General features: G+C 37.8%; 1 protein-coding gene across 2 annotated transcripts in view; it reads left to right on the top strand.

Annotated features, from left to right (window-relative positions):
- Positions 1-16,825, top strand: part of WDR26 (WD repeat domain 26) — a 36,133-nt gene extending 19,308 nt beyond the window's left edge. The window contains exons 8-14 of one of the 2 annotated variants that reach the window (XM_044433722.1): positions 307-447; positions 2,135-2,254; positions 4,512-4,657; positions 4,938-5,016; positions 6,600-6,729; positions 9,403-9,588; positions 12,346-16,825. In XM_044433722.1, the coding sequence (XP_044289657.1) occupies positions 307-447; positions 2,135-2,254; positions 4,512-4,657; positions 4,938-5,016; positions 6,600-6,729; positions 9,403-9,588; positions 12,346-12,371 (828 nt within the window). In that variant the 3' untranslated portion in view covers positions 12,372-16,825. Of the gene's footprint in view, positions 1-306; positions 448-2,134; positions 2,255-4,511; positions 4,658-4,937; positions 5,017-6,599; positions 6,730-7,736; positions 7,853-9,402; positions 9,589-12,345 lie in introns of those variants that run through there. The other variant, XM_044433647.1, reaches the window with a different exon arrangement.
- The last annotated feature ends 1,007 nt before the right edge of the window (positions 16,826-17,832 follow it).

Below are 17,832 nucleotides of genomic sequence, written 5' to 3'. Positions count from 1 at the left end.
ATAAAGTTGTTGAACTTGAGCAAGGAGGTAATTTCTGCTCCTAAAATCTATTTTGGTTTGCCCTGGTATAGCCTCTCTTAGTATTTGTTCTGTCAAGTAGCAAGAAGTGTTTGTGTGTGTCCACTATAAGGTAAGTGGAAGTGAGGACATGGAGTATCTGAATTCTAGTCATTAATTTACTGCTTTGTAAACTAGCTTGGGGAAGAGGTGGGGAGAGAAGGGACTACAAAGCTAACTGCTTAAAACTGTGCAAATCTTACCAACTACCCTGATAGTTAGGGAATGAATATTTTATCTTTTTGAAAGGATACGCATCAGCTAAAACTGCTGAAGACACTGGAAGGCCATGCATATGGTGTTTCCTACATTGCTTGGAGTCCAGACGACAATTATCTTGTTGCATGTGGCCCAGATGACTGCTCTGAGCTTTGGCTCTGGAATGTACAAGTAAGGATTATTGATACTAAAGTTTCAAAAATGAGATGAGTATGAATTTTCTTTGTTAGTATCTCCTATTCATTAGTGCAGTCATAAGTGCTTAGATAATTGCTATTTTTGAAGAAGATTCCCATTTTAGTTTGGAGATTGAAATCTGTTCACAAACTGCAGTTGCTTACATGGAACAATGGTTTCTGTTTGCTCTTTATTACCAGTAGTATTCCAGTGATGCCACCAATAGCTGCTTTTAATCTTGGATCATGTTAACCTACACTGAAACATGTTTGGATCCTTTTCTCAGGGGCCTTTGTTGGTTCAGTATAAAACACTTAATTGTTCTTCTAATGTAAACGCAGATATATGGCAAATGCTTCAGTTTCAACTAAAATGAAAGGAATAAAAGAAAACCACATTTTTGTTTGCTTCAGTGTTGTATGCAGTGTATATTTCCCCTCTGTGTATTTTACATGTTTGCTTTATCTGTTTAGATAGTAGCAGGCACACTACAGATTGTGTGACGATTATAGATTATAAAACCATATATAGAAAGTTATATAAATGTTTTAAATTTATTTTTGTCAGACAGAAGTTTTGTTTTTGTTTTGTTTTAATTTAAGATGGGTAATACATTTTATCCTGTTCCAACTTGATGACCCTTTCAACAAATTTTCATTGTTTCTTTAGGTGAAGAACTCTATAAATATTGTTTAAAGCTCAACTTTTTACATAGCTGATAGTGCAAGGATTAAATTTAGCTTAAATAAAATGTTCTGCATTATCTCAGGACCAACTAGTTTATAGCCGCATCCTAGCCTGTTAGACATATCATGTTTCTGTATACTGGATAAATTACATACATTGAAGCTCAATTAAGAAAAAGCAATGCTTTTAATGGTGGGAAGTCTGGCTAACCTGGAGGAGTTGGTGATTCCCTTGTTGAGGGTGAGAATCACATTTTCCCTGAAACATTTGGTGCACAGTTTGTTAGCAGTGCTGCAGTTAACAGCGGTAGGCCAAAAGTGCTTTGTTACCCTAGCTGATCTCCCAGCTAAGGATGCTCCTAGAAAAGGATGGCCTGGCCACTGTGATATGTATGTTAATAATGTTAATCCTCAGCTTCTGTACTCTGTTGTCCATTGGGCATCTTTGTTCAGATCCTTCAGTTAAATGAAAATGCAATTTATCAGAGTTTCAAGATGCTGCATTTGATTTAAAAGCCCTAAATGGCCTGGGCCCTAGTTATCTAGATGAATGCCTTTTCCCTTACCAGTCCCTATATGCCAAAATCATAAAAAAAGATTATGAAATCCCTTTCTTTTTAGGCAGAAGAGGAGAAGGACATTTTCATTAGTAATAGTGCCCTTCCTTTAAGGCTGTCCACAAGCTATTTCCATCCTGCCCAGGAGACCAGTTGAGAAACACTTCAATAGATCTTTGAGAGATGGCCTTTTCCTAAATACGTATTAAAAGTTAAGCAAAACTGTCAGTATGCCATTAATATTGTCATGGTTGGCATACTTGGCTTAAAGTGCCTTGAGACCTTTTTCAGTTTATGTGGCAAGATAAGCATTTAAGTAACTATTAATGAATGGACATTATTAATATTAATAGTTTTCCATACACATTGCTCATATTTTTAAAACATTTAAAAGATGTATAAGTTTAGCTATATCTATATATAAAACTTTATCTACAGACAGGGGAGCTGAGGACAAAGATGAGTCAGTCTCATGAAGATAGTTTAACAAGTGTGGCCTGGAATCCAGATGGAAAACGTTTTGTGACAGGAGGACAGCGTGGACAGTTTTACCAGTGTGTAAGTAATCCTTTTGCGGGGTAGGGTGAATAATACAAAAGGCAATAAGTTTCTGAAACTTAGGACTCATTAACCCAGTTATTGTGGCATATGCTTTAGTTTATTAGTTTATTTTTATAAACACATGAAATTTTATCCTTAATTGCCTCTTGAAGAAAATGCAGTGATTAATAGAAGCCAGCATGGATTTATTAAAAATAAATCCTGTCAGACTCATTTTTTGACTGGGTAACCTCTCAAATGGACAAAGGGAACACTGTGGACATAATCTACCTAGACTTTAGTAAAGCTTTCAACATAGTGCCACACAACAATCTGACAAGCAAATTAGCAAAAACTGGATTAGATGGAAAAACTTAGGTGGCTGCTGAATCAGACACAAAGAGTGCTCATCAATGGCACCTTCTCAAACTGGAGGGAGGTAACTAGTGGGGTGCCACAGGGTTTAGTCCTGGGCCCAGTGCTCTTCAACATTGTTACTTATTTGGTTGAGGAAGGACAAGGAAAGATAATCATATTCACAGACGATGCATAACTGGGTGGAATAGCAAACATCCTAGAAGACAAAATAAAGATCCAGGGCAATCTTGATAAACTTGAATACTGGACTGAAAGCAACAGAATGAGATTCAGTAAGGACAAGTGCCAAGCCTTCCACCTAGGAAAAAGAAACCAAAGGCATCGATACAAGAAAAGGGAATACATGGCTCAGCAGAACTGAAAAAGAAAAAGCTCTCTGAGTAATTGTGGATAATAGGCTAAACATGAGCCAGCAATGCAATGTAGCTGCCAAAAGGGCAAATGCTATTTTGGGATGCATTAACAGAAGTATTACTTCAAATCACAAACAGTAGTAGTTCCTCTATACTCCTCGCTATTCAGACTTGACCTGAAATACTTTGTCTAGTTCTGGGCACCAAGATTTAAAAAAGTTGCAGGTAACTTAGAAAGGGTCCAGCAGAAGGCAACAAAAATGATCCAGGGTTTAGAAACACTGCCCTATGAGGAGAGACTGCGGGAACTGGGCATGTTCAGCCTTGAGAAGAGAAGACTGGGGGGGGGGTGGCATGATATCCCTCTATAAATACCTCAAAAGCTGTCACAAAGAGGAAGGTCAAGATCTCTTCTCGCTAATGCCAGAGTGTAGGACACGGAATAATCAATTCAAGTTGCAACAACCCAGATTCAGGCTGGACATCAGGAAAAGCGTTCTCACTGTCAGAGCAATACGACAGTGGGACCAGCTGCCTAGAGAAGTGGTGGGCTCTCCCACACTAGAGACATTCAAAAAGAAACTGGACAGCCATCTGAGTGGGATGGTGTAACATGGTGTCCTGCAACAGCAGGGGGATGGACTCGATGACCTTCATGGCCCCTTCCAACTCTATTATTCTATGATTCTATGATATGTTTGTAGAAAGGAAATCAGTAGGGCCAATAGGCCAAGTAATGCATGAAAGATGGTTGTGATTTGGTTTACTAAAAGTCCTCCGTCTAATTGTTGTTATTACATGTTGTCAAGTCATCTCCACCTTAGGTTACCCTGTGAATGAGTGCAGTCCAAAATGACCTGTCCTTGACATCCCTGCTCAGCTCTTGCAAACTCAAGAGTGCGGTTTCCTTTATGGAATTGATCCATCTCATATTTGGTCTTCCCCTTCTTGTTTTCCTTCTCCCTAGTATTATTGTCGTCTTAAGTGAGTCTTGCCTTCTCATGATATGCCCAAAATATGACAGCCTCAATTTTGTCATTTTTGTTTCCAAGGCAAGTTCTAGCTTGATTTGATCTATGACCTGCTTGTTTGTCTTTCTGTCAGTGGAGGATATTCTCAAAGCTCTCCTCCTAGTGGGTGGGCCTTTTTATTCTGTTTCTCAAATCAGTAGGCTGAAAATACCTGAGGCATAGTGCCTATTCAGTTTGTTCAGTGTTCAGCCACTTGAGGGTGGATCAGAACAGTATCTTTCTGTACTAGATTCCAATTCCCCCACTGAAATCTTTCACACCTTCCTAAAGCCTGGGCACATGGAGGAGGTCCCTTTCCAGAGCAGATTTCACTTGAGCGTAGAGGCTTGTGGGGAAGGGAAGAGGAAGAGAAAGTCGGATTCTACCCATCAAATCTACTTTCTCTTTCTGTATATAGCTCATTTTCCCCTTCTGGATCTGACTTGGGGATACAGTAGTATTGTTTCATGTTGCCAGTTGTTTTAAATGAAGATAGAATTTCTAATTACTTGACTTCATTTATTTCCTGTTTAGGATTTAGATGGTAATCTCCTTGACTCCTGGGAAGGTGTGAGAGTTCAGTGTCTGTGGTGCTTGAGTGACGGGAAGACTGTATTGGCGTCAGACACACATCAGCGAATTCGGGGCTATAATTTTGAGGACCTTACGGACAGGAACATGTAACTACTTCTTACTGTTCATCTTGATGAACTAATACCAAGGCCAAATTATGAAACGGAGTTGAATGACTTAAAATTCCACATGACTCCTGAGTTCATGTGCCAGTTCTGAAATGATGCTTTTCTAAAAATACTCCTGATGGACATATGTTAGTGCAGACCTAATTAGGACATCTGTGCCTGCAAGGCACTAATCATAAAAGATGCTGAGATTGCAGTTAAATTGTGTAGAAATACACTTATTCACAGTTATGTCTCTAACGTTGTTGTTTATTTTCAGAGTACAAGAAGATCATCCAATTATGTCTTTTACTATTTCAAAAAATGGCCGGTTAGCTTTGTTAAATGTTGCAACTCAGGTAAGTAGATTCAGTTTTTAAAAAATAGTATTGTTTCTCTCTAAGAAAAGTTGGCCTGTAGCAGTCATGTAAGAGTCACTTACCAATTTTAAAAAACCTCTCCCAAATGCTTTTTTTTCCCCTTAAGTCATGTGAAGGGTGAACTTTCACCTACCTTTGCTCTGTTGTCCAGGTTTAGCTAGCACAGTGGGATTGAGTAGCTATTTTCTTCTCTTTTTCTCTCCATGTCAAGGAAATAAATGAGAATACAAGCCTGCTCTCCATTACACCACTATGATTGCTGTGTTTTCCCTCTAATTCATAAAGTTTGTAGTTCTGGGAGAGACAAAGAGAGTCAATAGTGCTACATAGCATTGTCCATGTATTTCTCCCACCCTTGCCTTCTAGGAGCAGGAGAGGAGTACTAGTATTAAAAAAAATGGTTTGGAGCATAGGGACGTGGAGACTTAGGTGAGTAGCTCAGGCTTGGGTGATTACACCTAGCTTTTTTATTTAAAAGGCTGAACACTGAATACATTTACATCATAATATATTTATTACCCATTACATGTACCATAATACATGTATTAAATCAGCCTATTTCAGTTTGTTAATTTTTTGTTTAGCTCAGTCTTTTAAATAACTTAGGTTATCTGAACCTCTGTTTTAATTGAACTGTATTTAATGTTGGGGTACTGTGTTTTGTAGTTTTTTATATTGCTTTTTATTTGTTTTGTTTTCTGTTTTGTTTTTATCTTTGTTGTAAACAGCTCAGAGACATAAGTTGTTGCCCCAAAAGCAGAATAAATGAGTAGCTTACAGAAGATGAGGCTTGTTGGTATCACTTAATTCTATATGATGGCATGAACAAACCAAGGCTTGGGAGCAACATGTAGCTCTTTTGAGTTTGTTTTGTGACTGGCTGCTTGCCTTCCACTGCAGCTGCCCATGGGCACCTGATTGCCACTTGCCACCTCACGTTGTGCACTTGTGGCTCTCAAACCTCTGACATTTACCATATGTCTCTTTTATTGAGCAAGTCCTGCCACCCTAGCCATAGGAGAAGGCATGACCTCCACCACCTAAGGGCTCCTGTCTGTGCATGCTTAGACAGAAAAAATCTTAACTTCTAGAGAATGCTGGGACTTGAAAGACTGCGTTCTTTCTAAACATGCACAGGACTGTGTCCTAAATGAAGTCATTTAGAACTGTTTTATATTGTTGCATACAGACATCTGAGACCAAATGAAATTTGCTAACCCAGAATGATTTCCAAATAGGCAAATTCTGTACATTTGAATAGATAAAAATTGTTGGCATTTAATTATGAATGCTTTTGGAATCTAGTTGAATCAAATTTATGAGTAAGTGGCTTTCCAAAGAATGTACCTATAAATCAGGAATGTAGTAAGTGTCTCTAAAGGTGGAAGTGGTGTGCAGAACTGAAGTTTTGAATTTTAAAGTTGTGCAATTGGAAAGCAGCTCACGTAACAGGGCTTTCCTGCACCACCCTCCCACTTTTAGTAATTCTGTACATAGTGAAACCAAACCATGGGAAAGCTACTGTTATAGTAAATTATCTCCACCATATTCTTTCTTCTCAGGGAGTTCATTTATGGGATTTGCAAGACAGAGTTCTAGTGAGAAAATACCAAGGTGTTACACAAGGGTTTTACACGATTCATTCATGTTTTGGTGGTCATAATGAAGACTTCATCGCTAGTGGCAGTGAAGGTAACAGTTATTTTTTTTAAAGAGATCTGTGTATGTGTGCGCGCACACTTGTGTTCAAGCTCATACTTACTACATAGGTATTGTTATATTTTTATTTTCTCCATTTTAAATAGCTAAGTTATTTACAGTAATTCCATATGAGGTATCTCTTTGCTTACTGAAAGGAAATGACTCTGATTCAGAGAATGGTGGATTAGATCATAGGATGTATGTTCCGTTGATAGCTATGACTGTATTTTTGGTAGGCTGAGCGTGACATACTGGAATAGTTTTGGACTTTCTGGTGATGTAACAACCTTCACTTGTAGAGGGTTGTTTTTCAAAGGTAGGTGTGGTTATGTAAATCCATACGAGTTCTGTTACCTCAATCATAAGTAATTATGGTAAGAGAAACAAGTCTTGTGTTCTGCAGGAGATTTGTCATTTCCCATAACTTGGACTATGAGCAACCTGAAATACATAGGGGTTTTAAATTTTTGTAAGTTGTACAAGTGGCTTGTTCGGTAGCTTTTCTAGGCATTAAGGGTGCTGATTCACTCTCAGGATCTCTCTCTGTACTGGTGGTAGTAGTGATTAATATGGTGTGGGCAGCAGCATTCCTGTGGCTCACGGACCTGAAGAGAATATGGTTTTGGGCTGAACAGAAGGGCAATCATAGGTGGGCTCTCAAAAAATAAATAAATATTGAAGGAATGTTTCTTTACCTTTAACCAGTGAGTGTTTCACCTGAGAACAGCACCTTTATTGTACCTTGTATCTTCAGTGCATTGCCATTGTAAATAGTTGCATCAATCCTTATGCATGCATTTAACCCTGTCCCCCTCCAAACAGTTTCTGGTTAAGGAATGTCTAGTCAACTGTATTGACTCTTGGTGTATCAGTCTATGCACCACTCAGGACAGCATGGACAAGTCACTTAGTTACAGCCTACTGTTTGTTTGACATGAATGTGCAGATTAATTTATCCAGGTCAACTTAGAACAGCTTTTTATTTTTTTCATTTTCAGTGTCTAAAAACTACCCAGCTGTAGTTGAAGCTGATGGCACCTTATTTAGATTCGGACTGCCTGAGGCTGTTGCCTCTTTGCACTGAATTGTTGCAAATATGGCTGCTGTGAAAGTCTCTATGTACAAAAAAAGTAACAGATTTAAATGTCATAACCTCTTAAATGTAAAGGTATGTTCTCAGCTAGGTAGGCTTTTCACCTACCAGCCCCAAACATCAAAGTGTCTGCCCTGGGAGTAAAAATCACATCTAAGTCTGTGTAGTTAAGTGTATAATAGCCAAAACAGTTCTCCTCTTAAGAGTAAGTGCTTAGTGTTAAGGTGAATACTTTGATGACTTTGAACTACACAGAGTATATAGTATGGTTAGCTTAGATTGAGAGCTTGAAAATGAAAACAAAAGCAGGTGTGTCTGATGCCATTTAGACGCCGTAGCAGTTTGAGTGTTTAAAATTTTAATATGAGTTAATTTAACAAGTAGGTTATAGCATGACTTGTAAGGGTTGGGAACAGACTATAACATTTTAGACCCAGAGTCACTGCCAAAAGTGCAACCAGGGAGAATGCTGGTATTTTTTAAAGTTACTCTTGTATATTTTGACTTTTTTTTTCTTGTAGATACTTCTATCTGATCACGCATTTAAGTAGAGGCCACAAGCTTGTTACTATAGAATGTTAGTATTCAGCAAAAATCTCATGTTAAGCCAGTCACTGTGACCTTTGGTTTTTAGTAATGCAGACAGTTGCACATCTGACATGGAACCATCTCTGTATGATCTGCAGTTCACCATTACTGATGCCTGCCCAGTGATAGAAGCAATGATGGTACAAAGTTGTTCCATGTCACACTGCTGCTGTTCAGAAGTATACAGGTTTTTGTGTGAGCTCTTGTACTAACTTCATTATACGTATACACCTAACTAAAATGAAACTGGGAGTGTAAATCAGTCTTACTTCAAGCCTTTGGAACTGATAATTTGTTGTTCAAAAATATCTTGATAGAATTTGTTCTGATAGGATAGGATACATAAGGCAACTGTGCGGCTACGTGGGGGTTACTTCATCCTTTCCCTTGCTTCTGCATGTGGTGGGATCAAGACCACGCTTGCCTCGCCATGCTTACCTTCTTCCCTGTCTTTATAATGCAGCAGTCAATCCTTGTATAAAGGAACACCAAAGTTAATTGAATGCAGAATCTTCCATGAAACTATTCAATAAAAGGGGTTTCACTTTCTAGGCTTGGATGGAACCCTGCACTCAAATGGCAGCTTGGGAATTTTCTGCACTACTCATAGGGGTTGTCAGAAATAGAATATGGGGGATGAGCCTAGGGCTTGTTTCTATTCTTGACATATGTAGAAGTGTTGGCAGAGGAAGGAACACCCAAACCACCTTCTAGTCAGATAATATAAAGCCCTCTCAATATATAATATTTTTCCAGTTAAATGCAAATATATTCATCTTGCAGACAAGGTTTGTACTTGCTCTTAGTTTAAATATGGGATTGTTGAAGCTGTTGGATTCACCATTCAGCAGACTTCAGTTCTTGAACATGCATGGAATTTTAACTTGGAAACAATCAAAACATGGTTCAGTGCCATATTATATGTAAATCATATTTTGAAGTTTAGGACAGTCCTCATGGTTTTTCAAACCTATCTGTCTTAGATCACAAAGTATATATTTGGCACAAACGTAGTGAGCTGCCAATTGCGGAGCTGACGGGGCACACACGTACAGTCAACTGTGTGAGCTGGAACCCACAAATTCCATCCATGATGGCCAGCGCCTCTGACGATGGCACTGTTAGAATATGGGGACCAGCACCTTTTGTAGACAACCAGGATATTGAAGGTAAATAAAATATAATTTTATAGAAGTTGAAGCTTGTGAGATTGTTACTTTATTTTCATATTCACTTTGTTTATATTCATTTTTTTTCTTCCAATAAGCTCATGGTGATGTGCACAGTTCTTAGTTTGGTTTGAGGAGGCATCCAACAATCTTTCCAGGAAAAGCAGGGATTGTGTGGCCTAGATAGCTTCACTATGACCTCTGTTCAAATCTCTCCCCAATACTTTTCTCCTTCCAACTATCTCTTACAGTACAGTGTCTATCTTCTCTCTGGCCATTAATGAGTTGCTTCATATAGTTTTATCTTAGCAGTCCTTGTTCAATAAAATAATGACTTAGGGTCAACAAAATCTCCACTAAAACACAACTCAACTTAGAGGATAGCACTAGGTTCTCTTGACTTCAGCAGGAGGCAGAAAACATGCTGTTTTACAAGGAGATCAGTTTCCTTTCAATCTCCATCCAGCACATCAAGGGGATTCTTGGTATAATGACTAACTAATTGGACTGAAGGGAGTGAAGTTTCAGTGTACTGTGTTTCTTGCTTTACTTTGAGAGTCAATTTCAGAGTAGCTCTCTGGACTGCATTCTTGTGGTGGTCGGGAATGAAGGCGGCAATGCAGGGGCAGGATACTAAAAATATCAACATGTTTAAGCTTAAACCTCTTATTGCTCACAGTGAAGCCTTGGCAGTATTTCAAACTTCTAGAATTAGAAGAAAACCAAGAAACCACCAAATGATTAGAAGTTGTGGGGATGGGGATGAGACCATCTAGAAAACCCCAGAGGCCTGGAGTTGGGACCCAAGGCAGGCTTGATTGTCTTATGGCCTAAGGTTCAACATCTGTGCTCTGTAGAAATGCTTTGGCCATCCAGACAACTCCACATCCCCAGCTAGATACCTGACAAGCAAGACAGAGGCCATAGATACCTTAAGCTCCCCCAAGCTGAGGAAGTTCTTGTATGCTTGTCCTTGCATAGCTCTAATAGCCACATATCAGGTCAGAGTAGAACAGTTTGTAGTCATTGTTGTATCCTTCTTGTGACCACACACTGATTCTTGGAAGTTCTTCCCCTATGGCAAGAAACCTTATGGCATAGTGTTCCACACTGCATCAGTGTCCTACTTGGCTGTGCCTACCTGCTTGATATTAGAGAAGGATAGATTCCCTACAGCTCTGATAGAGAGAAGAGGTGATCCAGACCTTTATGTCTTCCAGGAAGCCATACACCATTCTCACATGGAGGACCATGTGGAAAGCCTTCATTAGATAGTCTAGGGGTAAGGCAGTCAAATACCAGTGGCATAAAGTAGCTCTTGTAATTCCTACAGGATGGCTTTACACTAGATTTCAAGCCTAATGCGCAGCACAAGCAAGCTAGAACACCTTCCTTAGTACTTTCCTAGGTGGTCCACATAAAGCTCATCTACACCTGAAGAGCAACTGTAGCATGTAGAGCCACAGCTCATGAAGCACAACATTTGCCTTGGCCATTCCATGTCACACCTCATTTTACCAGAGTAGCAGCTGCACCTGCAGCTTTTCTCACTAACGCTGCCCTCTGAGTTATGTAAGAGTGTCATATGGATGGATGACTTTTGATCCACGAAGGCTGCCTTTGGGAGAAGAGTGCTACAGCATGTTCTTCCTTCCCCATAGCCTCAGCCATTCTTTGTCTGTTTACATAAGGTTAACTTATGCACATACCATTGTTGGATGCCTCTGCACACCAAGGAGTTTTGGGCACTTCATTGCGAAGATACGTCTGCCTTGATGTGATGACTGGTCTAAGTTGTGCCTTAGATTTTTCTAAGTAGCTGACAACACATTTACTGTGGTTCTAGTTTCTGCTGGCATCTCTTTGTCTTGTGTCCCTATGATAGGTTTAACTGGATGTGGAACCTTACCCCTTTATTTTCTAAATGTTTAATTCTGTGTTAGATACATTCTTTTCTAATTTGTGAGTCCTAAATTTAAAAAAATTGCTCTAAGTTAAAAAGTTGCAAATGATGGCAAGTTGCAATGATGCAAATGATGGCACATTTTCTAATAAGCAATAAGTAGAAAATTACACACTGTTTTTAAACAGTAAATATGAATTTAGTTAAACTTCCAGTTTGTAAACTCTTTTCAGTCTCTTGTCAAAATGTTTGATTTGGTTTTAGTAAGCACTTTCTAGGGCAGCTTATATTTCTGAATAAATATTCTATCATTATTCAAAAGTGAAATTGTTTATAAGCAACTTGTCTGCTGAATTTGCCCACAGTCTGGTGTCTTCAGCCCCCATGGGTACCTCCAGTTTAAAGTCTCATGGACTAGCAACTCTTAAACTGTATGAATATCCCAAAGTGATTTTCCTGTATGTTTCTGGGTTCTTAAACCCTTTGAACTACAGTTGATGGAATTTATCACATTATTCAGCTGTATTTTAACAGTTGCATGTTCCTGCAAGGGAAGTTTCAATTCAGTCTTGCTGCAGTCTACTTTTTTCTTTTTGAATGCAAAAGACCTTGTCTCCTGATAACAGGCACTTTTCCATACTATTCCTAGCATACATTGCAGACTGTGCTTGAAACTTAGTTATGAAAGCAGCATACAATTCTCTGCTTGGATAGTAGAATGGTGACTGTAGTTGCTGTGAATGAATTAATTGCTTTGCACAAATATCTGTATATATCTGTATATAACATCTGAGGTGAACAGTTATTATAAAGACTTAATACTTTTCTTTTACATTTCATCTTTTTCCCATTAGAGGAATGCAGTAGCATGGATAGTTGATGGTGAATTTGGAGCAGACGACTTCTGTTTAAATTAAATTTAGTCGTATTTTAAATGGCTTGGGATTTGGTGCAAACAAAACATGATTGATAGCTGGACAGACATGCTCGTCATGAAAAAGAACCATTTCTGAAGCCCGACTGGGGCCAAACATTTTACCACCTTGCTTCATAGTAAACAGTTGAGATGAAGCACGTCGTTAGAACGTTGTTGGACACCATGTTGAAGTAACCCCCCATCGGTTGTGAAGAACTGTGCTACATTCAGGCTAACCATTGAACTCCGTATATACATTTTTCCCTTCTGCCATTTTGTCAGGCAGACTACTGTTCTTGTTGCTCTTCTGTGTAATGAAGTTTAAATGCTTGTTTGGAAAACCTTTTATTTAACAGTTTAGAAGGCTTGATAGAAAGAGTGCTTTAGTCTGAAGAGTACATGTTGGATAGGAAAGTATTTCCTTCTCTTGTTTCTCTGAGTCTCTCCGCCTTATTTAGCTTGAGATCTTTGCAGCTTGGTTCATGGATTCTAGCCTTGCCCATTGCGCAGTGTATCTAAACCCAGATGTTAAACCAGTGAATGACATTTAAAGCACTCTCAGTATCACACTTGACAAAAAGGTTTTGTACTTTTCACATAGCTTGTTGACCTATAAAGGGGTTAACAGCACAATTTTTAAAAAAAAATAAATTATTTATAGCATTCAAATGACTTCATTTGTATACATTTGGAATTTAAACCAGCTTAAAAAGTGTCATCTACAAGTTAATGCAGTATAAGTGGTGCTCCTCTGGAGTGTTGTGTAATTTGGCTGACAGGAGTTTTACACAGACTATATAAAGTATTTTAAAAAAAGAAACTTTGTTTACCAACAAAACGATTTGAGAGCTTTCAGAATCGCCAACTAAACTATTACAATGTAAGTTCTGAAGTTAATAAATGAAAATTCCAAATTGGCCTTAACTTGTGCAATGATTCTTATTTCAAAATGAGAGTAGTACTGGTAGCAGTATCATCGAAAATTAAAGAGTTGATTGTCTCCTGTGAGTAAACTATACACATTGTACAATTTTTATATTACACTCTCCCTCCAGGACATTTTCTGAGGTGCTGGTGTCAGTTGCCTGGCATTAGGTATGGGTCCTGTGTGCAAATGACACATAAAAGGAAGCCAGCCTGATGTTTGCCCTACTTAACTGTTGATTTCAGAATTTCTCCCTTCTAGTTAAAGGGCAAAAATGCACTTAGGGGCATTTTAAAGTGTAAAAACAGAAAAGAAAGTAACTCTTAATAAAAAGAACAAATACACACATGCTTGTGGCACCAGCTAAAATAGGAACTCAGAGATGGAAAGATGTCTTTGACTTCAGGAGAAGACAGACACAGGATCAGAAGGAAATAGCCTTTCTTGTGCATTTTTGTTTGTTTGTTTGTTTTTAAACACACAGATTCTGTGGTTAAGGACTTAGAGTTACATCCGCTGCACTTGTGTTTATCCCTTAACTTGGACTTGCGATATTTCCCCTTCAGCACCTTTTGATCTGATCAGATTCCCATTAGGATTTCTTTAAATATCACCAAAGCAAGAATAGGTGATATTTCTGTTCCTTGATGTAGTAATCCAGTTCTCTCTGAACAAACACAGAACACTATTTTCATAATCAAAAAAATCACTAAAATGGTGACCAGATTTACAGAGAAATCTTTAAACAGAATGCCTTTCTCTTTCATCCTCTTACATAATGGATTTAAGAGCAGTGAAGAAATTTTCATCCATACTTTGGCCCATCTTAAATTGACAGGTTTCAGCTTTATGCAGAAGTCTAAATTACATTTGATATTCTTGTCCATTCACGCATATTTTATTTGGCACAATTTTTCCATCTTACAGGCTTCTTATACTCTGCCTTTAAGCCTGTGTAACATTTTTTGCAGATACTCCCATTCCGTATCTTTAAAAAATCTTACCACTCTATTGTATTCACATGGTGTTGGTACTGCTTTCTAAAACTACCCTAGGAGATTGGAGTGGAAATCAAGGATGAAATGATCTAACATGCATTTGTTTGATTTGCACTTCTTGATTTCTATATTCAGTCTGGTGCTTGTAGTTAAGAATTCTTAGCTCCCATCCCAGTTAATAAATTTTGAGCCACTGATTTTGCTACTTTTGAAATGTAAAATACCTGTGGGAAGCTAAATTAAGAACACTGAAAGGAATACACTGCTGCACATATATTAAGGAATCCCTGGATGTAAAAACAACGTAAATAAAGAGCACTTGAAGAGTGTTGGGCTGAAAGAAGCTTGTTTTGCAAGTGCCACTTCTATAATTGGTTGCATAATGCAGGCAATGCAACTTTTTAAGTGGAAAATTTTCAGATGATGTAATTAACTTCTACTGTCTGGCACAGCCTTCTATTATGTATAACACACTCAGCCACACCCCCCAAGTCAATATTTTCAGCAGCAAAGTTAACGGACTGTATTAACCCTGCTAGGATTCTTTGTGGATGCACTAAACAGGTGAGCATCCTCATTTTTTCTAACATACGGACTGAGAAGCAATTCACATTTGTAATAACCATAACTATATTATTACAATAAGAAGACACAGAATAGGTGTATCTGTAACCTTCATTTTCATATATATTAGATAACATTTCTACTTCTGGCTGTAAATCTTGGCACACTATCTAATTGCTGACCATATGTTACCTTGAGCTAAGATCACGAGGGAAAAAAATATAATAGTTTGAATTTTGCCTTAGGTGTTTGTACCCATCAATTCCAAAAAAAATGCACACCAGCTATAAATCACTACAATATCTTGCCACAATGCTTCTGAACTTTTCAGGTAAGTCATTTTGAAAGTAGGAGCACAAAATAGGAAACAATTTAATTTTTACACAGTCCTTAAAATAGCCTTGGAAATATGTGACTTACTTCCCTTGCTTTAACTTTTTCATTTTTGAATTAGGGGAGTATAAGAGAAATTTTAATGACATCAGAGATGGAAAACGACCCAACTTTTGCCAATAATCTCTTTATGGCTTCCAAGCAGATTAATTGTTGAATGTAACTTAATTTAATGCTAGGTGTTTAGTGCCATCTTAACTAAAAAATAAATAAATCTTCCACCCCAAAGGAAAAAAAGGCTTTAAGTTAAAATATTTTCTCTTACCAGTCCTATGCTGGCAATAAATATATTGGAGGAAAGAGAGTTCTTGTATTTTTTTTTAGTTAACAGCAGAAGAATGTCTAGTTTATAATTTTGGGGTAGGAACAGAAGGGAAAAAGACCCAGTTTTCAGTAGGACTTGGTGCCCTTTGTCAATACCCCAAAGCACACGTTGCCTCAATTTGATGCATTTCAAGTGAACTGTTAAACTGGAGTATCAATCATATATGATTAAAATATATATTGCATTGGCTTGAGTCCATTTTCAGCTGCCATAGAACAAATTGCTCATTTGACAGACATTAGAATTTTGGAAACACTTTGACACTTTTTGAACAGGGTGGACTTAAGTGATTTGTGCAGTGTTGTCTGCAGTAGCTGCTCTAGTTGCTGGAACACAAACTAGAAAACCTATTTCCTCTTTGCTGACTTTGGAGGATCTAGATTCAGCAAAGTGTGTGTATGTGTGGGTGGTATGAATGTGTGTGCGTGAAACACAAACAGTCATGGAACCAATTGTTCTAGGTACATGTCATGTTTTACTGCATACTTTAAGTCATGTTGTGCGTATGTGAATTGTCTAACTTTAAGATTTTGGTTAATACCAATATATTTTTATAAATTTGAAATTCAGTGTGCCCCATCTTTTAAGTGTTTCATTGTTAGGATAAATGTACTAGATTTAATTCTTAACACTTCTTGGCACAGATGGAAAAAGTTACTGGCTCCTTGAAAATGTATGAGGAAGAAACGGATCCTCAAAGCATGTTATGTACTTACAAACCAAGCTGTAGAGATCAAGAAAAGAACTTTTATTGTTCTCAAATTTCTAAATTGTCAAGATTTATATGGAGTTGTGGTGGAACTAGTTAACACTTAGAGCTTTTGGTATGTAATGACTATTTGCTATGGACTGATATTAAATGTTTCAAAGGATTGCGTTCTTAAACTTCCTGGATTTTTGTTACTCTCCTCTTGGATTATATTAAGTAGCTTTAAATTTCTTTAGTCTATTACATTAAAACATAAGAACTTTGGGTCTCCATATTTATTTTCACTTGTTTTTACTAATTATTTACAGAACACCATAACTTTTTAATTTTATAAATATGTAGTATATTAAACATCTCAATGTTCAATTCAAACTACATTAATTCCTGATTTTGTTTTTATTGGGGTTTTTAAAAAAATGACACTTTTCCATGTTGGTGCACAGCACTTAACAAATATTTGTATTCCCTTTCTTTCCAATTCAATAAACAGAATGAATAACTGGACTTGAATAGTTCTTAGCTTTCTAACCTTAAGTGTACTATGACTGCCTTTTTGGATTTCTGTTTCACAGTGTTAGGGAAGAACAAATCTTTCCAGCTAAGACGGTATTTCTCTGCATGGCAGCATAGCTGGCCGACCTGTATTATACCCAGGAGTGTGTAGTTCTGTGCAACAGCAAGAAAGCCTGGGTTCTAAGTGCTATATACTAGTGCTTGCTCCATAGAAACATAAAAATAGCGAGTCAGAAGGGGTCTCCCGGGCCATCTAGTCTGACCCTCTGCTCCAGCCAGCTCTGCTCACGACATGCCTAGCATACATACAAAAAGCTCATCTACACTAAGGAATAAGTTTACCAACTAAGAGAACAGCAATTTCCACATAAATCAGTAGCTCCCAAGTTGACTTAAGAAGCTATTTTTTGAAAAGGGAGTTTCAAAAATTAATTTCTGATTTATTGAAAAGAAACTGGCCTGGTGCATTGAATGAGCTCCTCTAAAGTGAGTTACTGGATTGTGGGTTGTTTTCTCAGCTCTGACTTGAAGCAGAAAAATGCACTGATATCTCACACTTGCAGTTGTGATATTCCAACAGACTCCCAACTATTATTTATTAAATTTAAATGCCATACCCTTCGCCAAAAAGGCTTCCTTGGTAGCTTATAATCAAATTATTACCTTTAGTAAATCATCCAGCAATACCTGATCTTGTAACATTAACACTATGATTCATGCTCTGGCATCTTTGGCAAAGCTTTAATACAGCAGGAGCAATATGTCACTGAAGGGGAAATGTGTTTGAAACAGATACTACTCGTCCACAGCAAAAATACTAGCAAAGGAAAAGGATACAGAGGAATTGAATCCCTCTTGCATCACATCTGTGTAAACTATGCCAATCTACCTGAAGCTACTTAAGTGAAAGTATAAGATTGCGTTGCTTTGTGCAGTGTTGAACTGATGAACATTAGCGTATTTGGCTCTTAATGTACTTTTTGAAATTAGGCTTCAGG

This window comes from Varanus komodoensis, unplaced genomic scaffold (genome assembly GCF_004798865.1).
Source record: "Varanus komodoensis strain SLA01 unplaced genomic scaffold, ASM479886v1 scaffold1, whole genome shotgun sequence".
Classification (NCBI taxonomy): Eukaryota; Metazoa; Chordata; class Lepidosauria; order Squamata; family Varanidae; genus Varanus; species Varanus komodoensis.
The sequence above is the reverse complement of the archived record's forward strand: the minus strand, read 5'-3'. Positions and strand labels throughout refer to the sequence as shown.